This window comes from Elephantulus edwardii, unplaced genomic scaffold (assembly GCF_000299155.1).
Source record: "Elephantulus edwardii isolate Elephantulus edwardi_28Jun2011 unplaced genomic scaffold, EleEdw1.0 scaffold00144, whole genome shotgun sequence".
Classification (NCBI taxonomy): Eukaryota; Metazoa; Chordata; class Mammalia; order Macroscelidea; family Macroscelididae; genus Elephantulus; species Elephantulus edwardii.
In genome coordinates, this window is record NW_006399894.1 from 2,324,935 (window position 1) to 2,349,646 (window position 24,712).

General features: G+C 36.8%; 1 protein-coding gene across 2 annotated transcripts in view; it reads right to left on the minus strand.

The window, feature by feature from the left end:
- The window catches only part of GRID2 (glutamate receptor, ionotropic, delta 2), a 2,375,079-nt gene that overhangs the window by 501,481 nt on the left and 1,848,886 nt on the right, over positions 1-24,712 (minus strand). For both annotated transcript variants that reach the window (XM_006894480.1, XM_006894479.1), the window contains one exon: positions 2,071-2,383. In XM_006894480.1, coding sequence (XP_006894542.1) covers positions 2,071-2,383 — 313 coding nt within the window. The remainder of the gene's footprint in view (positions 1-2,070; positions 2,384-24,712) is intronic.

Genomic DNA, 24,712 nt, shown 5'->3' on the forward strand with positions numbered 1-24,712 from the left:
ATCTTGACCCCACATTTCTCCTCATAGAGTCCAGCCTCCCGGATGATCTGTTCTGCATACTGGTTGAAAAGGTATGGAGATAGGATGCATCCCTGGCGTACACCCTTTCCAATTTTGAACCATGAAGTGTTCCCGTGCTCTGTTTTGATGACTGCCTCCTGGCCCAAGTATAGGTTTCACATTAGAACTATCAAGTGTTCTGGGGTTCCCATTCTTCTCAGAGTCAGCCACAGTTTTTTATGATCCACACAGTCAAACGCCTTTGCATAGTCAATGAAGCACAGACTTTCCTCTGGAATCTGTGTTTCATCCTAAGATAGAGATGGTTAAAAAATTTTATAAGTTTCCAAAGACTGTAAACTAACTCACATTTTCACCTCTTTTTTCTTCTTACTGACTGGTAAGTTCAAATTTCAGATCTTTTGGTTAGTAGTCAAGCACCTTAACAATTGTATCACAAGGACTCCTATTTATATCACAAATACCTCATATTCAATGTAGATCAAAAAGAAAATTTTCTTCCCCATGGCATCTCCTCTTTTTCCTTCTTGCAATCATATCTGTCAGGAGAAACTTCCAACATGACACCTAATCCATAAATTTCGGACCTGTCATTCTTCACAATTCAGTGAACTATATTTCATGGAATTAATAAATATCAAGATCTTTCTGCTCTCTTTATCTTTATAAACATACACACACACATGCTTCAGTAGTTTTGCTTCTATGGAAGACCCAGCCTGAGACACACAGCTAATTATGCCCATTTATATAGTAATAATAGCAAAAGACTTGTTTGCAATATCAAGATATATTGAGCTTCTCTATCCCTATAATCTCGTAAATATTTGTGCTTATCTTTATTACAGCACCTTCCACATATAATTTTAATCACTTATTTACATGTTTAGGTCTCACCGGTGATGTAATCCAACCATTGCAAAGATTCTGTTCCTACTATAGTAGTCTCAGAGCCTATCAGAGTATAATTTAAAACAGTAATGTAGATTAAATATGTAGTCAATTAATGATTAGTTAATTAATTAAGTAAAATATCCTTATTAAATTCAAAACAACACTTAATAAGAATTCTTATTCAGGAATGTTGAGGGAGATGCATGCTTACAGAAGGTTATTGAACAGATTAAATTGGAGGAAACAGGTGAAGAGTATAGATGAATCTCTTCATAAATTAAGTAGCAGAGGAAAAATGCAATTTAGTGGAAGATTTTAAAGCAAGCATTGATAAAGGACAAAATGCTATTAAAAGATAAAGGTTAGGCAAGAGTCGTGTGTTTTCATTGGAATATGTATTTTTCTTGTGTAATACATGTGCCTAGTGGACAAAAAGCTATCAATTCCATAACAATGTAACATTTCATTACATATGCCATGTTGTTGTTGTTAGGTGCCATTGAGTTGAGTATGACTCATAGAGATCCTATGAACAACAGTTCCCATCTCAAATAAGGAGTTCAATAAAGATTGCTATATTGCCCTAAAACAGTAAGACTAGAGAAGCACAAAATCAATCAAAAGATTTTGAAGAGTGAGGCTAGTCGAGTATTGAATAACAAAACAAAGATATCCCTTAGAATAAAATGAAAAATTAAGTTAAATTCCTGATAAGTATATATTAAAGGGAAAGGGAAAAATAAGATTACCTTTATAAGTATACAATTAAGCAGTCCTTTTATATATCTAAATATCTGAAATCATGTCTGTGAGCAAAGATAAACTACTTTCTCTTACACACATAAATAATTAAACAGTACCTGAGGACATGGGGAGGATGATTTTATTCTGGGGTTTGTTTAGGGGGGTTTAGCATCTTACCTCTGGCATTAGTTTTAACTTTTGTGGATAGAATTGAACTTACATCAAAAGACAATAAAGCACTATTGTTGGAAACCTGCTGACTCTGAAATATACGAAGAGTAGGAAATGTGTTTTGATGAGCATTGCTGTGAGCATACACATTGATGTCAGACACAGAAATTTTATAAGTTAATCCACAATATTTGAAACATCATATATTTTTAATAACAAAATGTATGTCTTTCTCCTTACCTTGTTGTACAAAGGATCCATACACAAACCACATGGAGTTGTAGAGGGTAGTAGAAGTCATTGATCCCATTTGTAATCGTGGGGGATTAAGCCAGTTCAAGAGGTAGACCAGTAGACCAACGAGAAGGACCGTACCAGCAATGCAAGCCCACAGTGAGAGATCAAATGGTGCAAGACAAGCAAACATATCCACAGTCTTTTCAGCTCTTCGAAGTAGTACACCCACTGAGTAGTCCATGTAGCGTGTTGTGAAGTCCACCACATTCTCACGATCTGGGGTGATGGTTAAAGCAGAAATCCCTATGTCAGCTCTCTGAGAAATTGAAAGAGAAAGGAATACATTAACAGTGTGAAAAACAATTTGAGTTGTGGCACTTCAGCTTGCCTTAAGGAAAAAAAAATAGATGCCTCAGGCAACATCTAAAGTCTTTTCATATAACCTGAAAAACACTGCAGAGACTTCTTACAGAAAAGCTATGTGTCAAGTGTGCACTTCTTACTGCAAATCTTGTCCCACTAGAATCAGAAAAATTACCTTGTTCATATTAATCGGTGCATGTGAAATCAGTAAAGAATATTTTTGACACAGATAACACCTGAAGGAGATTGTAATTTTTTACTGGGGCATTTTATCAAAGATATTATTAATACAGTACAAAATCTAAAGCTTATGTGATGGATTTATTTCTTAGTAAATGAAACCAAGTTATTCAACATTTTCTTAGCATGTAAATTTTTAGGAAGGCCATTTAAAAATCTAACAATGGCATTTTACATATAGCTTAGATTTTCTACATCAAAATTTGTATTATAAATTTTAATATACTAGAGTGTTAGTATTTTCATAGTTCTAAGTTACAATTGCATGCCGGAGGTTTCTGCTACGATTTTATTGTACAAGCTTACTCAGTATGTAATCAACAATTAAAAATTAAGAAGACGTATATCCTCTGGGAAGAATAATCTTTTTTTTCTCAGTATGTATCATCTTGCGGTAATGGTTACCCATGGTGGACAGTGTTTGCTGCAGCTTTCCTACTAAAACAAGCCTGGAAGCAGGAGCGACATCCAATTCTGAAGTGGCTTGCCTCCGAAAACCCTATGTAGGAACAGTGCTCAGGCCTTTGGGTCATAGGGTTGCTATGAGTCGTCCACGACTCGATAGCACCGAAAAACAATACCAACATGCATCGTCTTGGGTTTTTCAGTGATTGTACTCACAATCACAGCAGATGTTATTTGTTCATTTAATACACATATGACAGCACATCAGTGAAAGCATAAAAACACGTGACTTCACATTTTAATTCCATGATGGGAGAAAACATTCAAACATCTAAAAGGTACATCCTCTTTGAAATAATTATCTAAAACTATAATTAAATCTGAGGGAAATATCTCCAAAACAGAAATAGAGATGTTTTGTTGAATATTGTCTCCTTCGTTTCATCCTCTCTCCATTTTGCCTTCTTCCTTCATACCTGTCCCCTTTTTAGTGTTGTACAAAAGAGGATAGAGACTGGCTTCCTTGCTTTTCAGTATCAAACAAAAAGACACGATAATGAACAAGTCTACAGGAGTGAATGCTAAACTAATCAAGGTGACTCTATCCTTTCAAACAATAATTCACTGAAAAATATTCCAGCTACAGTTGAGCAGTGTGATTGTGCATAGGCCCATGTGTATTGATGTTAAGCTCACATACATTTGAAAGGGCCAATGCTAAGAAATAATTTTTTTAGAATCTCATCCTTGCAATGAACAATGTTCATTGTGTTATTTCCTTCTTCTTGACAGATGGAGAAATTAAAACGTAGAAGATTTTATAATGTCTAGTGCAATGACCTCTTCTACACCCAGCTTACATTTCTGGTAGTTCTCTGCCAACGTACTATTCCAGTCATTTCTTGCTAATATTCAGCAGGATTTTACTGGTGTGTGATATTAGTGATATAGTTCGATAATTTGCACACTCTTTTGAGTCACCTTTTCATAGAATGGGAATAAATATGGATCTCTTCCAGTCAGTAGGCCAGGTAGTTGTTATCCAGATTTCTTGGCACAACCTTGTGAGCACTTCTAGGGCAGCATGTCTGTTGGTATATGTCAATTGGTATTTCATCAATTCCTGGGGCTTTATTTGTTGATAAGTCCTTCAGAGAAACATCCTCCTTCATCAACATCTCCTCTTAATTACATCTTATTTCTTGAAATTCTTCTGTGTCAATCAATTTTATTTGGTAGAGTAACTCCATATACTCTTTCATCTTCTTTTAATGCTTCCTGAATCATTCACTATTCTCCCCATTGCATCCTTAAGCATTGCAACTCATGGCTTGAATGGTGAGATCCATGTTTAGTTGCAATTTGGGTTTTTACAAAGATATTTTTGATTAATTAAATCATTAAACATATAAAATTTGATCATTCGATTTCCAGACTCATTTCTGTCATCAAGTCTGTATTTTCCACTTCCTCTCCTTCATTGTTTTCAACTTTTGCATTCCAATCATGAATTATCATTAAAACATTTTGATTACATGTTAGATCAAGTCTGACTGAAAAATTTGTTAAAAATATTCAATTATCCTCTTTGGCTTTAGCTGCTGGTATATATACTTGAATAATAGTCTTATTAACAGGTCTTCCTTTTTGTGTATTGCTAATATCCTATCCCTCATAATATTCTACTTCTGGTTAAAAAGCTAGAAGTGAAAAATAAACTGGAACATATGCCATTGTCATTCTACCTATTAGTGAGATGAGACAGGCTGGCTTTTCCACTTTGAAACAGACAAGCTTCTAATTTAATGGTCCATAACAACAACAATAAATCAGTTGATCAGGTAGCTCTCCCAAATTGCTTAGCATAGTCAGTGTTATATCCATCTGTTGGAAAACTTCAATTGGTATTTATTCAGATCCTAGACATGGTTCTTGACTATATACCACCTGCAGAAACGGAGGAATATTTATCAGTTCTTTTCTAGTGCAGGGACACTGTGAGTGTCTTCTCTTGGTTTTGTGTATATTCAAAGGTTTGTCCATAGAATCCTTCAGTAATGCAATTCAAGGCATATAATTGTTCTTCAATTCTTTCAACTTGAGAAATATTGAGTGTGAAATTCCAAATCAGTTTTCTAACTCCATTATTTTATACATTTCATTATATTGTGCTTTACTTCTTGTGCTGTCCTTTGAAAATGTCTATTCAGTTCTCACTCCATTATTTCTTAATTTCACTGTAACTTTTCTGTATTCTAGAACAATTTTCAGTATCTTATTATTACATTTTTCCTTTTTCTCATTTTTATTAATTTTAAGTCACTGTTTACTTTCTTAATGTGTAATACCTTGATGACCTCCTACAATTTAGTCTTCAGTCATTATAGTTCAGTGAATTACCCATATGTGAGGTTGCCTTTAATGTGTTTACACTGGGATTTTTTTGTTATTTGCAATAAGTCATCTTTCATAAAAAATAAATTTGTTCACACAAACACTAGTCTTATTTCTATCACCTACATTGTATTTTTCCAAACATATTTATACTTTATTTTCAGCTTTCACATTTGAATCATCCGCTATTATTAACACATCTAAATTTCATGTTTGATCAATTTGATTGCAGATATTAGTAGAAATCTTCAGTTTCTCTTTGATTTTAGTTGTTGATGTACATTTCTGAGTAATAGTCACATTAATAAGTATTCCTTGACATATTAATTTATCACTATCAGCATTATACTTCAGAATATATCTTAAAAAATTCTTTTCAGTTATTAACATAATACCATTTCTCTTCATTTGTTATTCCCAGAATAACAGATCCTACAATTGTCTGATTTAAAATGGACAGAAAAATCAATCTATATGTGTTACAACTCACTTTTGACAACTTGCAAGTTTCCAAGATTCTTACTTTTACATTTAAATTGTAATTATTATTGTTTGTTGTTGTTATGTGTCATTGAGTCACTATGTACAAGAGCCCTAAATCCTGCTCTGTCCTGTGCCAACCTCATTGTCTCCAACACATGTACTCCCATTACTGTAATCACTAAATCAATCCATCTCATCAAGGCTCTTTCTCTCTTATGCTATGCCTCCACCCTCTCAAACATGATGCCCCTCTCCAAGGACTGGCCCTTCCTTGCAACAAGCCCAAAGTACATCATACGAAGCTTCAGAATCCTTGCTTCCAAGGAGCAGGCTGGTTTCACCCTCTCCAGGACAAACCTGCTTGTTCTCCATGGTATATTCAACACTCTTCTTCAGCACCACAGCTCAAAAGCATTAATTCTCTTTATATTATCCCTAGTCACTGTTCAGCTCTCTGATGCATATCACACAATTGTGATGTCTATGGCCCAAATCAAGTGCACCTTCATCTTCAGCCTGACGTCATTGTTCCTCAGTACTCTGGAGAGGTCTCTGACAGCTGATTTTCCCAGTGCAATTCATCTCTTGATTTCCTGGCTACTGGTACCAAGAGTGTTGATTGTGGAATCAAGCAAACTAAAACTGTTAACAATCTCAATCTCTTCACCATCCATCCTATGCTGCCAATTGGCCCAGTGGCTAGAGTCTTTGTTTTCTTGATGTTGAGCTTCAATTTGAAGGCAGCAATCCTTAAACTGCTGCAGCAAATATTTCAAGTCCTTCTCAGTTTCAGCAAGCAGGGTTGTGTCATCTGCATAATGCAAGTTGTTGATAAATCTTCCTTCAATCCTGATGCCACATTTCTCCTCATATACATAGTCCAGCATCCTGGATGGTCTGTTCTGAATACAGAATGAAAAGTTATGGAGACAGAATACATCCTTGGCAAACACCCTTCCCAATTTTGAACCATGTAGTGTCTGCTTGTTCTGTTCTGACAGCTGCATCTTGGGTCAAGTATAGGTTTCGCAAAAGCACGATCAAATATTCTGGGATTCTCATTCTTCTCATTCAACCACAGTTAGTTGTGATCCACACAGTCAAAAGCCTTTGAATAATCAATGAAACACAGATAGCCATTCCTCTAGTAATTTCTGCTTTCTGCCCAGATCTATATAACATTAACTATAATATCCCTAGTACCATGGCCTATTCTAAACCCAGCCTGTACATCTGGCAGTTCTCTGTTGATGTGTTGCTCAGTCGTTTCTGGATAATTTTCAGCAGGATCTTGTTTGCACGTGATATTAATGATATTGATCGATACTTTTGCCACTCTGTCAGGTCACCTTTCTTTGGAATGGAAACAAATATATATCTCTTCTAGTCATCTGGCCAGGTGGCTCTTCTCCAGATTTCTTGGCAAAACTTCGTGAGCACATCCAGGGCAGCGTCTATTTATTGAAATATGTCAATTGGTATGTTATTTGTAATACTGTTCACCATTTTAAGTAAGGCTATATTAGCAAATGAAGGTTCTTAATTGGCTGAAATCTCTACTTTATCTAAATAATTAAGGTAGAGGCATCTCTTTCCTAATAATATTTTAAATGACTACCAACTTGACAGTCTCGTTTTGGAGTATTATATCAGACAACATTTTATTGCTATTCATAGAATTCTCAAAACACACCTCCTCCCTTGTTTTTCCAGAAGTAGATGACCATGACCTTTCTATCTTAGTCTAGGAGCTTTGCTGAAATCTATCATGGGTTACCCTAATGATATTTGTAATAAAGTTGGCATAGCTCCCATTACACCACCACCACAGCACATCAAACTGAAGAATGATGGGTAAATTTTCATAAATGGGTACAAACAATACTTCATTTTTTACAAATGCAGAGTTCCCTCTCCCCTTTTTCCTATTCCATACAATCAATATCTGACTTTTCACCTTGTCTATAACATGGATCCTCATTATTTTAGACTTCTCCTCTTCTCTTTTGTAAATAAATACCCTACTTGGTGGAACAAAGTGCTTACACTCCACTACTAAGTGAAAAATATTGTCTTATAGTTATCATCCATGAAGAAAGGAAAAGGTTATTACAAAGGCAGAGGAAGAAGAAAATGCCAAAATGGATGTAAGAAGAGCTTTACTATTGCACTAGAACATCGTCCATGAAGATAAAGCAAAGTAATACCAGAATTTGCAAAGAGCTGGAGTCAGAAAATCAAAAGAGAAGGATGTCCGCTTGTGCTTTATTGCCTATGCAAAAGCATTTGACTCTGTGGTTCATAACAAACTATGGCTAACACTGACAAGAGTGGGAATCCCAGAACACTTGATTATGCCCATGTGAAACTGATATCTAGACCAAGAAACTGTTGTCTGAACAGATTAAAGGAATGTTACATAGTTCAAAATCAAGAAAGGAGCATGTATCTTTTTTTATACCTTTTTAATCTGTATGGTGAACAGATCATTTGAGAAGCTGGACTTTATGAGAAAGAATGTGACAATAAGGATCAGAGGAAGACTCATTAATAACCTTTATTATAGAAATGGAACAATTTTGATTGCCAAAAGTGAGGAGAACTTGAAGAAATATTGTAGAAGTTCAAGGACTACAGCTTTGAATGTGGATTGCATCTCAACATCAAGAAACAAAAATTCTCGTCACTGTGCAAAAAAGCAGAATCATGATAGAAGAAAATATTTGGATCCACAATCAATAGTACCCTTTGCACTAGTACTTATCAAATCAAAAGAAAATTATCTTTGCATTGGGAAAGTCTGCTGTCAAGGACTTCTCCAGAGTAATACAGAGCAACAACGTCAGTATAAAAACTAAGTCATGATCTTCTCCCCTCCTTGATATGTATCTGAAAGCTGGATAATGACTAAATATGGAAGGAGAATTGGTGTCTTTGAGTTGTGGTGCTTGAGAAGAGTATTGAATATCCCATGGACTGCCAAGAGAACAAAGAGTTGTGTCCTGGAGAAAGAGAAGCCAGAGTACTCATCAGAGGCAAGGATAGTGAAACTCTGTCTCACATAATTAGGGCATATTATCAGGAGAGGCGAGTACTTGGAGAAGGATGTAATGCTTGGAAAAGCATAGAGTCAGCACAGATAGAAAGACATTTAACAAGGTACTCTGACACAGTGACTGTGGCAATGGAGTAAGGTGTGTCAGAGATTTTGACGTTAGCTAAGGATAAGTTCAGAGCTGTTGTTCATAGGGTTGCTATTTTAATAGTTGACTTAATGGTACATAACAACAACTAACCAAGGAAAAGGTTTGAGGCAGTGAACACTGATGATTGAAGATCATATGAATGTTCAGAGCAAAATGTCATTACAAACACAGAGCAGGAAGAAAAGATCAAAATTGATGTCAGAAGAGACTCTGAATATTACAATAGAACACCTAGAGCCAAAACAAAGGGAGTATATGCAAAAGTAAAAGAGATGAACAGGAGATTTCAAAGGCAACTCAAAGAGACAAAGCCAAAAATTCCAATGGAATGTCCAAAGAGCTGTAATTAAAAAATAAAAAGAGAAATACTGCCTGGGCATTGCTCAAGTTGAAAGAACTGAAAAACAACTCAAACCTTGAGTTGCAATACTGAGAGACATTATGAAAAAATCTTGAATTATCTAGGGAGCACCCAAAGAAGAAAGAGGGTATACACAAAAATCACTGTGCAAAAGGAGTTGGCCCACATGGAAATATTTCAAGCAGCGCCATATGATCAAGAGCCAATGAATGGTACTAAAGGAAGAAGATCAAATTGCACTGATATGTTTCAACTAGTAGATGTTACCCTGGATGTGTTCACCAGATTGTGCAAAATATTTGGAAGACAGCTACCTGAGAAACACCAGAAGAGATTCATATTTATTCCCATTCTCAAGAAAGGTGATGAAACAGAATGGAAGTTCTCTAACAATAACAATATCAAATGCAAGCAAAATCTTTCTAAGGAGCATGCAAAAATGACTATCACAGTACTTTGAGGGAGAACTGTTAGAAATTCAAGCTGAATTTAGAAGAGGTGTGGCACCACAGATATCATAGTAGATGTCAGATGGATCTTGGCTGAAAGAAAAGGATACCAGAAGGCTATATATCTGAGTTTTATGTGTTATGCAAAGGCATTTGGTTTTGTGAATCATAACAAACTGGAGCTATGAGTAAGAAGAATGGTAATCCCAAGGAAATGCTGAAGGGTTTAAAATCATGGAAGGAGTGTGGCAGGTCTATATTCTTTTTTCCATACCTATTCAATCTGTATGCTTGGCAAAACATTTGAGAAGCAGAAATTGATGATGAAGAATGTGGGATCAGGATTTAAGGGAGACTCAACAATACCCTGTATTATTCTAATGAGACAACTCTGCTCGCTGAAATTCAGTAGGACTTGAAATACTTGCAACAGAAGATCAAAGACTACAGCCTTCAATATGAATTACATCTCAACATCAAGAAACAACAAAAGAATATTCATCACTGGAATAATAAACCACATCATAATAGATGGAGAAAAGGTTAAAATTATCAACAATTTCATCTTGCTTGGATCTACAATCAGCATGATTTGTACCAGTCATCAGGATATCAGGAAACATAGCTTTGGGAAAGTCTGTTGTCAGGAACTCTCCAAATTCCGGAAGAACAATCATGTCATTTAGATAAAGTGAGCCTGATTCAATTCCAATCACCTGATATGTATCTGATAGCTGGCCAATGAAAAACTGATGCCTTTGAGCCTGTGGTGTTGGAGAAAAATACTAAATATGCTTTGAAGAAAGTGCAGTCAGAGTGCTACTTATTGGCAAGAATAGCAAAGCTTTTCTAACATATGTTGAGCATGTTATTAGGAGGACTATTCCTTGGTAAAGGTGGAGAGAGGAAGCAGTAGAAAGGAAGATCCTCAATGTGACAGATAGACTCAGTGACTGGAGTAATGCGCTAAAATGTGTCAGAGATGATGAGGATAGGAAAGGACAGGACGGGGTTCAGATTTGTTGTGTATATGTTGATTTGTTGTTTATATGGTCGCTATGTGTCGTACTTGACTCAAAGGTATATAACAATACTAATAGAAAAGTAAACAGTTTGAAACCATCAACGAACATTATTGATATGAAGTTTAAGTTGTGGTTAATTGCCAACAACTTTGTTTCAATCCATGGAGACTGTATGAAAATCAGAATTAAACATTGTCTAGTTCTGTGTGTTCTAGCTGTTGCTATATTGGAGCTCACTGTTGAAACTATTCTATTTTAGCTCTATAATACTTTACACACTATTATGTAAATCCATCTCATGAAGGGAATGCCTCAGTTTTGCTAATTTTTGACTTTACCTACCATGTGTTTTTCTGGAGACTGAGTTTTCAGATGATATGATCAAAGTAATCTTTGTTTCTAAGGAACATTCTGCCTATAATTGCTCCAACACTAATGTTATTCTTCTTGCAGTCTATGGTTTATGTAATATTTCGTATAACACAAACTATATATTATCTTTTGATCTTCCTTTGCTATTGAACAGCTTTCACATCCATATGAGGAAATTAGAAAAACTATAGTCAGATCTGGCTCTACTTAATTATAAAAATGACATCTTTGCCTTTAAACAATATAAAACAGATGTTTTAAAAGTAGATTTTCCTGGTGCAATATGTCATTTGATTTTTTTATCTGTTGCTTTTTGGTGCATTGACAGTTGATTCAAGTAGAACAAAATTCTTAATAATGTCAAGCTCTTTGCAGTATGTTTCTTTATTAAATCAGTTTTGAGCATTTCAAATACAATCCATACTGAAGGCTAGAGTCTCTAACTTTCATCAGTAAGTGCTTTGAATCACCTGTATTTCTAACAAGTAAGATTATACTACCTATGGACTGGAGTTTGTTAATGAAGCTTCCTCCAATAATCCTGATGTCACATTCTACATACAGTACAGTTTTTCTTATTATTTATTCAGTATTAGCAAAGGGTGATACATCTTCTGCTTCTTAGTCTTGAATCTCAGTTGAAATCACACCTCGTGGGTGATCCTGCTGGCATTTGAAATACTGAGGGCATAGCTTTTAGCAACACACAAACCATCACAGTAAGAAAAAATGTTATGAATAGAAGTTGTAGATAACAGTCTTTGAAAACTTATGGAGCATAATTCTACTCTACAGTACTTGGAGTCATCATGAGTCTATTTCTGTAGCTACAATGTTGGGGGTTATGTTTCTCTGTTTTATTTTGTTTTAGCATAATGAATGGAATGATATAAAAGCCATTCTAATTCTGAAATTATAATGCTAAAAATATTCATTGAGATTTTGTATATTCATTCTATGATGTGTAATATGAAAACACATACATTTTTGTTCAAAATCCTAAGTTTTATTGTGATAGACCGTTACAAGAAAATACAATATATGTTATTAGTGTTCATAGAAGAAATGAAAATATAAAACTGGGGAAGAGAAAAATGACCAAATTGTCAAATAAATCACAAAATATTAATTTGCTTAAAGTTATGGTCTAATAAATTTCTTTGAAAGAAACACAGACATGTTTTAATATATCATTGTTGCAGATCCATTTTAGTTCACAATTAAAAGTACATAGCAATTTCCTTTAATTTTCAAGTATAATAATGAAATGAACAAGTCTCTAACCAATAATAATAGTTTGTAAAAGTAATTTTTGTTGTTAATAGTATAATAATAATTCTACAACATTTTAAAAATAAAAATTACAATGTATTTAAATAGCATAATACTAACAAAGAAATAACTTCCTTTGAGTTGCAAAGCTGGCTGAAGGATGCTTTTGGCAGAATATTAAATGATTCAGGAAGAATTAAAATATGATGGAAGGAGTATACAGAGGCACTATACCAAAAAGTACTGGCTGACACAGATGAATTTCATGAAACAATGTATGAGCAAGAGCCTGTGGTAATGAAGGAAGAAGTTCAAGCTGCTCTGAAGGAGTAAAACCAAGACCCCAGGAACTGACAACATACCAATTAACATATTTTAACAAAAAGATGCTGGCCCGAATGCACTCACCAAGTTGTGCTAAGAAATCTGGAGGACAACCACCTGGCCAACTGACAGGAAGAGACCTGTATTTGTTCCCAATCCAAAGATAAGTGACCCGACTGAGGGTGGAAATTATCAAACAATATCATTTTTATCACATGTAAGTAAGATTCTGCTGAAAATTATCCAAAAACAACTGGAACAGGACATCAGAAGAAGATTGCCATATGTGCATGCTGGTATAAGAGGAGATCATGGTACTATGAACATTATAACTAATGTTAGATGGATCTTGGCTGAAAGCAGAGAGTACCAGAGGAATGTCTGTGTTTTACTGACTATGCAAAGACTTTTAACTGTGTGGATTACAACAAACTTTGGCTAACTCTGGGAAGAATGGGAATACCAGAAAAAAAACACTTGATGCTGCTTATGCAAAACCTACACATGAATTATATTCCGAATATATCAAGGAAACACAGCATGGTTTAAAATTGAGAAGGGTACATGCCATGTATGTGTCCTGTCTCCATAACGTTTCAATCTATATGCAGAACAGATTATCTGAGAGACTGAGCTCTATGAGGAGAAATGTGGCATCAAAATTGGAGGGAGATAAATCAACAGCCTGTGTTATGCAGATGACATGACCTTGCTTGCTGAAGCTGAGGAGGACCTGAAAGTACTTGCTGCAGAAGGTCAAGGAATAGACTTCAATATGGATTGAAGCTCAATATCAAGAAAACAAAGATTCTCACCACTGGTAGGATCATGATAGATGGGGAAGAAATTGAGATTGTTAGCAGTTTTACTTTGCTTGGCTCCACAATCAACACTTTTGGTACCAAAAGCCAGGAAATGAAAAGATGAATTACATTGGGAATGTCTGCTCCCAGGGACATTTCCAGAGTACTGAAGATCAACGATGTCAGTCTGGAGACTAAGGTGTGCTTGATCAAGACTATAGTCTTCACAATTACATGCTATGCATAAAAAAAGTTGGACAGTGACTAGGGATGGTAGGAGAATTGAGGCCTTTGAGCTGTGGTGCTGGAGAAGAGTACTGAATATACTATGGACTGCTAAGAGAACAAACAGATTCATTCTGAAGAGGGTGAAACCAAGATGCTCCTTGGAGGCAAGGATTTTGAAGCTCCATCTGAAATACTTTGGGCATGTTTCAAAGAGGGACTAGTCCTTGGACAGAGATATTATGCCTGGGAAGGTGGAGAGACAGTATAAGAGAGGAAAACCCTTGATGTGATGGATTGACTAAGTGACTGAGGTAATGGTGATAAGTGTGGCAAAGACAATAAGGTTGCCTCAGGATAAAGCCTGGTTCACAGCTATTGTATGTAGGGTTGTTGTGAGTCGCAGACTACTTGAAAGCACATAACAATGACAAAAGAAAATCCTAGATGCTTCTCTGTCCTTTAAAGTTTCTAGGAAAGCTGTAGTGGCCTAGTGGCAAGGAATTGTGCTTCTATCCCAAAGGCTTGCAGTTCAAATCTACCAGCTGCTGTGCAGGAGAAAGATAGGCAATCTCGTCACAACTATACTATAGAGCATTTTTGTAGTGCTCATTCAGTATGATGTGATAGGACCTAAAATTAAAAGAAACAGCTAAACACATCCATTAATAACTGGAACATGGAATGTAGGAAGTATAAGTCTAGAAAAATGGAAAGTTGTCAAAATTGTTCAATGTTCCATTTGAAACATTTAAAGATGAATATTCTAGGCATCTGAAAGTGGAAATTAACTGGCATTGACCATTTTAAATTGGAACACTATTCAGAATCAATAATCAAAACTAGGCCAGGGGCAGACTATGGATCAGATTATCAATTACTCATGTGCAAGTTGCCCTGGACGTGCTCATCAAGTTGTGCCAAGAAATCTGGAGAACAACCACCTGGACAACTGACTGGAAGAGCTCTATATTTGTTCCCATCCCAAAGAAGGGTGACCCAATAGAGTGTGGAAACTATAGAACAATATCATTAATTTCACATGCAAGCAAGATTCTACTGAAGATTATCCAAAAAAAACTAGAACAACACATCAGCAGAGAACTGCCAGAAGTCTAGGCTGGGTTTAGAAGGGGTCCTGGTACCAGGGATATTGTAGCTGATGTTAGATGGAGATTAGCTGAAAGCAGGGAATACCAGAGAAATGTATATCTGTGTTTCATTGACTATGCAAAGGCGTTTGACTGTGTGGATCATAACAAACTGTGGCTGACTCTGAGAAGAATGGGAATTCCAGAACACTTGATTGTGCTAATGAGAAACCTGTACTTGGACCAAGAGGCAGTTGTCAGAACAGAGAAAGGAAACAATGCATGGTTCAAAATTGGGAAGGGCGTATGCCAGGGATGTGTCCTGTCTCCATACCTTTTCAACCTGTATACAGAACAGATTATCTGGGAGGCTGGACTCTATGAGGAGAAATGTGGGGTCAAGATTAGTGGAAGATCTATCAACAATCTGCGATATGCAGATGATATAACCCTGCTTGCTGAAACAGGAGAATGTGAAACACTTGCTGCAGAGGGTCAAGGACTGCAGCCTCCAATATGGATTGAGGCTCAATGTCAAGACAAAGATTCTCACCACTTGGCCAATTGGCAGCATCAGGATGGATGGTGAAGAGATTGAGATTGTTCACAGCTTTAGTTTGCTTGGCTCCACAGGCAACACTCTTAGAAGATGTGTTGCCATGGGAAAGTCTGCTGTTAGGCACCTCTCCTAAGTACTAAAGAGTAATGGTATCTCTTTGGAGACTAAGGTGCACCTGATACAGGCCATGGTCTTGGCTATCACTTGTTATGCATCAGAGAGTTGGACAATGACTAAGGAGGATAGAAGGAAAATTGATGCCTTTTGAGCTGCGGTGCTGGAGAAGAGTATTGAGGGTACCATGGACTGCTAGGAAAACAAACAGATTCATCCTGGAAAGGGTCAAACCGGGCTGCTCCTTGGAGGCAAAGATTCTAAAGCTCTGTCTAACATACTTTGGACATGTTGCAAGGAGGGGCAGGTCCTTGGAAAGGGACATCATGCTTGGTAGGGTGGAGGGACAGCGCAAAAGGGGAAGGCCCCCTATGAGTTGGATTGATTCAGTGATTGGGTAATCGTTAGTGGTGTGTCAGAGACGGTGCAATTGGCACAGGACAGAGCAGAGTTTTGGGCTGTTGTACATAGGTTCGCTATGAGTTGCAAGCAACTCGATGGCACATAACAACAAACAAGAACAACATGTGCAAGCTTAAATTAAGCCAAAGAAAATAAAAATAATTCCAAGGAACAAAATATGATATTGAATAAATTTCATTGGAATTTCATGATCATATTCACAATATGTTTGTGGCACTGAACGCCAATGATAGAAGACCAGATGAGTTGTGGGATGATATCAAGGATATTATTCATGAAGAAGGCAAAAGATCATTACAAAAATAGAGGGGAAAGAAAAAACTGAAATGGATGTCAGAGGAGATTCTAAAGATTGCACTGGGAACATCAAGAAATCAAATCTAAAGGAAAATATGCTAAAGTGAAAGAGCTGAACACAAAGTTTCAAATGGCAGCACGGGAAGACAAAGTAAAGTATTATAATGGAATGTGCAGAGAGCTGGAATTAGAGTATAAAAATGGAAGAACTTGTTCTGCATTTCTCAAGCTGAAAGAACTGAAAAAAAAATTTAACCTCGTGCGGCAATGTTGAATGACACTATGGGCAATATATTGAATGATCCAGAAAGCATCAAAAGAAGTTAGAGGGAATACACAGAGTGACTGTACCAGAGAGAATTGATTAACACTGAAAAATTTCAGGAAGTACCATATGAACAGAAGTCAATGGTAATAAAAGAGGAAGTGGAAGTCGCATTGATGGTATTTGCAAAAAATAACACCCCTGGAATCAATGGGATACCAATTGACTTGTTTCAGTTAACAGATGCAGCTTTGGATGCACTCACAAGTCTATGCCTGGAAATTAGGAGAAGGGCTGTCCGGCCAACATATTAGAAGAGGTCCATAGTTTTTCCTATTCCCAAGAAGGGTGATCTAATTAATTATGGAAATTATCAAATAATATCATTGATATAACATAGATGCAAAATACTGCTGAAGATTTTTCAAAAAGGACTGGAACAGTACATAGATAGGGAATTGCCAGAAATTCAAGATGGATTAAGAAGAGACCATGGCACCAGAGATATCACTGATGATGTCAGATGGATCCTGGCTTAAAATAAGGAATTCTAGAAGAATGTCTATTTGTGTTTTATTGAATATGCAAAGGCATTTGACTATGTGAATCATGACAAATTGTATCTGACATAAGGAGAATGGGAATCAGAGCACTTACTTGATTATGCTCATGAGGAACCTATACCTGGAGCAGGAGTCTGTTGTGCAAACAGAACAGGGGAATATTGAATGGTTTAGAATTGGGAAAGGAGTGTGTTGGGGATGTATTCTGTCTCCATACCTGTTAAATCTTTATGCTTAGCAAATCATCTGAGAGGTTGGGCTTTATGAAGAGGAATGTGGCATCAGGATTGGAGGGAGACTCATCAATAACCTGCACTATGCAGATGGTACAACCTTGCTTGCTGAAAGTGAGGAGGACTTGAAGCACTAGTTGCAGAAGATCAAGGAATAGAGCCTTCAGTATGGATTGTGTCTAAATATCCAGGAAACAAAGACTGGTACCACTGGAGCAGTAGGCAATATCATGATGGATGAAGAGGAGATTGAAACTGTCAACAGCTTCGTCTTGCTTGGATCCACAATTAACACCCTTGATACAAGCAGTCAGGAAATGATATGCATCGCATTGGGTAAATCTGTAGTTAGGAATCTTTCCAAATTACTGGGGAGTAGTGATATCAGTTTGAGGACTGATTCAGGTCATGGTCTTTCTGAATACTAGCTATGAATGTGAGACCTGGAAAATGAATAAGGATGACAGAAAAATAATTGACACCTTTGAGGTATGGTGTTGGAGAAGAGCACTGAACCTACCATGGATGGCCAAGAAAACAAATAGTCTTGGAGAGGGTTCAGTCAGAGTGCTCCTTGGAGGCAAGAATGATGAGACTTCACTTTCCATACTTTGAACAAATTGCTAGGACGTACTATTCCTTGGAGAGAGACATGGTGTTGGGAAGAGTGGAGGGTAGTTGAAGGAGAATAATACCCTCAACCAGGTGTTTTGTAAAGGTGAATGCTGCAATGGGCTGTTGTGTGTCAGAAGTGTGAGGATGTCACAGGACAGGACTGGGTTCAGATCTTTTTTTCAGTATGAGTAGTATTTGACCTGATGGCACTTAATAACAACAACATTAAGATATATTTAAAAAACTATTATTTTTTTGTTAATTTAATGATAAAATATATGGAAAGATCATTAAGGTTTTTGATAGGCCATATTTTAACTATGGAAAAAATGTAAGCCAATTGGGTATTAACTGGATATTCAAAAAGGGAATTAATTTGCCCTAAAAGAACACTTACAGTAGTAGAGTTTCATGCTGAGTGTGGAGATTAGCCTAAAAAGATTAAGGCCCACTCAGTACTCTGAGGAGAGTTACCCCTGAAAGCAGACAAGCAGGAAAAGAGAGACTTTTGCAACAAAACGGGGGGGGGGATCTGATTAAGTGTGCTTAACTCACGGTAACCATCTGGGTCTCATTGATGAGAGGAAGGAAGAAGCATCAAAACTCCCTTTACAAGACTTTAAAGTTAAAGGAATCTAGCAAGTATGCTCAACTCTTTAAGGGGGGGGGGATTATGACATAAGGAGTAAAGAGGCTGGCTTACAGATTTCCTTAATTATAGATGACAGTGAAATATGATCCTTCAGATAATGATAAATAATGGCTAAGAAAGCTAGAGGGTGGTGTGTGATTTTAGCCTAAGCATTGGCTTTTTTTAGCCATTACAGTTAGCTCCTTATCCCTTACCCCGATAGCTTCCTTAATTGCAGACACATGGTCTTGCAAATCATCAACAACTGTGGAATTAGGATAAAAGAAAGAGTTCTTCCCACATGGGGCAACAAGATTTGAGGCAGGCAAGACGAGGTGAGCAAGACTTGTGGCAGCAAGATTTGAGGGAGAGAGGAACAAGACATTGGTGAGAGCAAATCCTGCTGATGGTGGTGGATAGACTATGGAACTGCTGTGGAGAAACTCTGGCAAGATGTAACTTGAGGCTTATTGAATTTGTTCTGGCACTGTTAGAGGTTTTTTGCTGTTCTTGCTGGATGCTTGAGCTAACTTACAAATGCACTGAGGCAAACCTTGCTGGATGAATTGGATTTGACTGCTGAACTGAAGCCTGATACTGAACTAATTGAGGAGTTGTGCTTTGGAACTTGGGGTAAAACCTGGACTTGAACTGGGTGATATTCTTTGCCTTCTGCACTCTCCAACTTACTTCCCTAACAAACCCCATTCTCAGCGCCACAACTGTGAGTCTGTGAGTCAACAATAAATAAAAGAACCTCTTACTGTGAGTGTAGTTCTGGAGGCACCATAGGGTTGGGCTACGGGCTCTTTATCTTATTTCTGCCAACTTCTAATGTCTAAAATTGGCTAAAAGTGCAATCAAAATACACTAAAAATAGCTGAAAATTGGCATGTTAAAGTTAGGAATATGGAAAGGTCACCAACTGGAAAATAAGGCTTTTGTGAAAAAAAAAAAACCAAAACAAAACAAGAATTTATATACTAAATGCTAAAAATATGTATACCTTAAAAAGTATTCATTGAAAATTCCTTTTTAAGAACAACAGAAACAACAACTATTAAGATGGGCATGCGTGGATAAAATAAAAAGGAGGTTTCTAAATTCAGGTAGGATATACTTAAGGTGATATTTTGGCTATCATGTATTTATTTCCATTTTCTGCAGCTTCAATTTTAATTTAAATACATGTAATTGAAGATCTGTTCAATAGTCAGCCTCCTGCCTTTTTCTGAATAAAGATATTGAGGTTTTCCCCTTTAGATATAGTCAATATAATTCCATTAGTTGGCTCCACAATCAACAACAGCAGCCAGGAAATCAAAAAACAAATTGCACTGGGAAAATCTGCTGTCAGGGACTTCTCCAGTGTATAAAAAAAACAACAATATCAGTCTAGAGACTAAGATGAGCCTGATCCAGGCCATGGTCTTTGAAATTACTGGCTGTGCATCAGACAGCTGGACAACAACTAAGGATCACAGAAAACCATCTCGGGAATTACTCCGAAGCTCAATGTCTGAAGACCAAACCAACTATGGAATACCAACAGAAACATTATACAAGAAGAAAGCATTGACAATAAAAACTCATGAAAAATGCATGGAAGAAAAAGACAAAAATGAACATCAGAAGAGACTAAAACTTGTTCGAAGACTAAAGGAAGTTAAAGCAAAAAGAAGAAATGATGAGGCAAGAGAACGAAACAGTTTTCAAAGGACAGATTGAACAAAGCAAAGTATTATAGTGAAAGATAAAAAGAATTGCATTTAGAAAAGCAAAAGAGAATAATACATTTGGCTTCTATCAAGCTAAAATAACTATCAACCTGAAGAAAAATTGAAATTCAAGTTGTAATTTGCAATAATGAAGAAGTTATGAAAATAATATTCAATGATACAAATAGTATTAAAAGATGCACTATATAGAGTTACTGAACATAGAAATTCTGTATGGTCCAGCAATTCCAGTATTAAAAGATGCACTATATAGAGTTACTGAACATAGAAATTCTGTATGGTCCAGCAATTCCACTGCTTGGAATATACCCTGAGAAAATGAGAACTGAAGGAAATATGGATACTTGGACATCACTGTTCATAGCAGTGTTATTCACCATCACAAGAACATGGAAACAGCCCAAATGTCCAACCACTATGCAGCAGAAGCAATGATTTTGAAAACCACTATCTAACTTGACAGGGACTGGAGAGTATTATGCTGAGTGAACTAACTCAGTCTCATAAGGACAAATACCATGTAAGACCATATTTGTAGAAATAGATAACTAGTAAAACATGTACAAAGATCAAAAGAGGTTGGGGGAAGAACAGGGGTGAGGATGGGGGGTAACCATACATTCTCACAATTTGATGGGTAGAGGGAGGGTTGGATAAAGGAAATGGGAAAGATCTTGTGTGGAAAAACAATGTGTATGAACTTTGTAAATAAGCCAGTGATTCAAAGAGGAAACGAAGTAGTTTATATTGGGAAATATGGGTGCCAACTTTATCTTTTCACTGTCACTAGTAAATCCGTTTGCTCAGCAAATAATCTGAGGAACTAGAGTATATAAGAAGAATGCAACATCATAATTACAGTAAGACTCATTAATAACTTGCAATATACCTATGACATAATCTTACTTGTTAAAAAAAGAGAACTTGAAGAATTTACCAGAGAAAAATCAAAGACTATATATAGTCTTCACTTTAGGTTACCCTTGAATCTCAAGAAAACAGAAGTGCTTATAACTGGACAAATAAACAACAGAGAAAAAAGTAAAGTAGTGAATGATTTAATTTCACCTGGATCTACATCAATGCTCTTTAAAATAGCAGTAAAACATTTTCTTTTTAATATACGGGTTAATTTACAAAGTTCGTATACATTGGTTTTCATATGGATCTTTCCCATTTCTCTCACACAGCCCCTCTACCGATCAAAATGTGCAACCCTCTGATTAACCACTCCCTCATCCTCACTCGTCTGCCCCTCCTCCCTCAGATCCTCATACTTATTCTAAAATAATGGTCTTCTATAGTATTTGTCCTTATGGAACTGAGTTAGTTCATTTAGCAAAATGGTCTCCAGTCCCTCCCAAGGTAGATAGTGATTTACAAAATAATTGCTCCTGTGTGCTGCATAGTATTCTATCACGTACCATAGTTTCTCAGTCCATTCTATTATGGTTGGACATTTAGGTTATTTCTATGTTCTTGCAATGATTAACGCTGCTATGAGCAATGGTGTAAAAGTCTCCATTCGTGCTTCAGTTCTCATTCTCTCAGGGTATAGTCCAAGCAATGGAATAGCTAGGTAATATGCAATTTCTACGTTCAGCTTTTTGATGTCATGCCAAACTGCTTTTAAGAGTGGTTCTGCCATTTTACAATCCCACCAACAGTATATAAGAGTTCCTATCTTGCCACACCCTTTCTAAACTTTGTTACTTGCTGTCCTGTTCAAGTTTGCCAGTGCTACTGGAGTAAGATGGTATTTCACTATGGAGTAAAACAATATTTAAAAATGCATTGCATTGGACAAATCTAATGTCAAGGACGTGTTTTTAATGTGCCAAGAAACAAAGATGTCAGTTTTAGGACTAATGTGCAACTAACTCAAGCCTTGGCATTTTCAAGGCTTTACAGGCACTGAAAGCTGAAAATAAATAAGAATTATCTAAGAAGAATTTGAGCCATTTAATTATGGTAATGTTGCTGTTTTGTGCCATCCAGTCGCCTGTGACTCAGGAGAAACTATGTACACTAGCTCTGAAGCCTGTCTTATCCTGAGCCAATTTCATCGTCTCCAACAGAGCTAATTCTAGTTCTCCAGTTACTGAGTCAACCCATCTCATCCTGGGTCTTCCTTTCCTGTGCTATCCCTCTACCCTTCCAAGCATGATGGCCCTCTCTAAGGGCTGGTCTCTCTTGGCCACATGCCCAAAGTATGTGAGACAGAGCCTCAAAATCCTTTTCTCCAGGGAGCAGAGTGCTTTCACCCTCTCCAGGACAGACTTGTTTGATCTCCTGGCAGTCCATTGTATGTTCAACACAGTTCCCCAGCAACAAAATCCAAAGCATCAGATCTTATTCTATCATCCTTAGTTTAGTCCAGCACTCAGATGCATAGCAAGTAACTGCAAAGACCATGGCCTGGATCAGGGGCACCTTAGTGTCCAAACTGATTCTAGAGAGGTCCCTTTATGGTGTAAGAAAAGAATATTCTAAAGACTGCCAGAATAACAAATCAATCTGTTAGGGAAGAAGTGCGGCTAGAACATTTCTTAATGAGGATAACGAAATTGGTTCTCACATACTACATTCATGCTATTCATAAAGGATTGTACTTGGTAAGGATATAATAGGAAAATAAATAGCAAAGACAAAGAAGAAGATGCTCACTTAGATGGAGTGACATAGTAGCTTTAACTATAATATCTAGTACAGCAATGACATGTGAATTTAGCATAGGAATCTAGTAATGCTTCTCCCTGTTGTACAGATTCAGTATAAGTTGTAGTTGATTTGATGGTTTCCAACAATTGATCAGCATAGTAGTTTAAAGAGAAGAAGAAATTCTCCACAAATTTGTATGTACATCACTATACTGTGTAACTTAATAGCTTTAATCAATTGGTAAGGTCTATTTGTCTTCTCTTTGAATTATTAGCCAGTGGCTTGATTTGGCCACTGAAAGAAAAGTAATGTTAAAGAAGTGGAGTTCTGAGAAGTCTGCAAAATGTATTTCCCTCTATCTTACAGTGCTTGGAATACTGAGATCATGATGTGAATTAGCCCTATCTTGTGCTAGGAGAGTGTGAGGTCATGCAGAGAATAACAGAACTACTAATGAGCCACAGAACCAAATGAATGATCAAATATTATGTTTCCTACTGGGTGTATGACCTGCCCTTGTTTACAGTCTTCATTCTTCTAAATTAGAGCAATTAATAGGATTTTTGTCAGGATTATCTAACAAACTGAAATTTCTTATTGAACGTGTTTTTCTGAAATCTAAGTCTCTTGTCCATAGGAGCTTGATTGTTGTTAGTTATCATGCAGTTGATTTTGACTCATGGTGGCTGTCCCCCATATTCAGAGTCATCTCAACTCACTGCTGTTGAGTTGGGGGTTTCCAGAGGCAATAAATCACATAAGAGGAAATTGCCCATCTTTCTCCCTTTGAGCAGTTGGTGGATTCTAAGTTCCAACATTTGAGTTTGCAGCACAACTATCCACTAGGCCATCAGATTTTCCTGCAAACAAAGTAGGTCAAACTATTCAATAAGATTTTCAATACTTTATCTTTCAGAAACAGATCATTAGTCCTCTCTTCTGAAGTCCCTCTGTATAAGTTTGGACAACTAATTTTCTGGCTAGTAGTGTGCTCAACTGTTTCTGGTACTCATGTATGAGACTCAATTGATAGTATTAGACTGGGATCTCTTTATATATTCAAATATATGTACTTATTTATATGAATAGATTTATTTAAAGCAAATGGTTAATGTAGTTGCAATGTTTTAAAAATCCCACATTCATTGCTCAAGCACCATGCTAGAGGGTCCTCTCAACTCAGTGGCTGTAGGGATTGAAAAACACAAAATCAGGACAGTGGTAGGCAACGGGAACTAAGAAATCCTCAGATTTGCTGTTCAGGTGGTTGTTGTTGTTATGTGCCGTCAAGTCGCTTGAGACTCATAGCGACCCTATGTACAACATCTCTAAACTGTGCTCTGTCCTGTGCCAATTACATTGCCTCTGACACACTCATCCTGATTGCACCAGTCACAAAATCAATCCATCCCCCAGAGAGCCTTCCCCTCTGTGCCTGCCCTCCACCCTCCCAAGCATGATGTCCCTCCCCAAGGACCGGTCTCTTCTTACAACATGACCAAAGTATGTCAGATGAAGCCTCAGAATCCTTG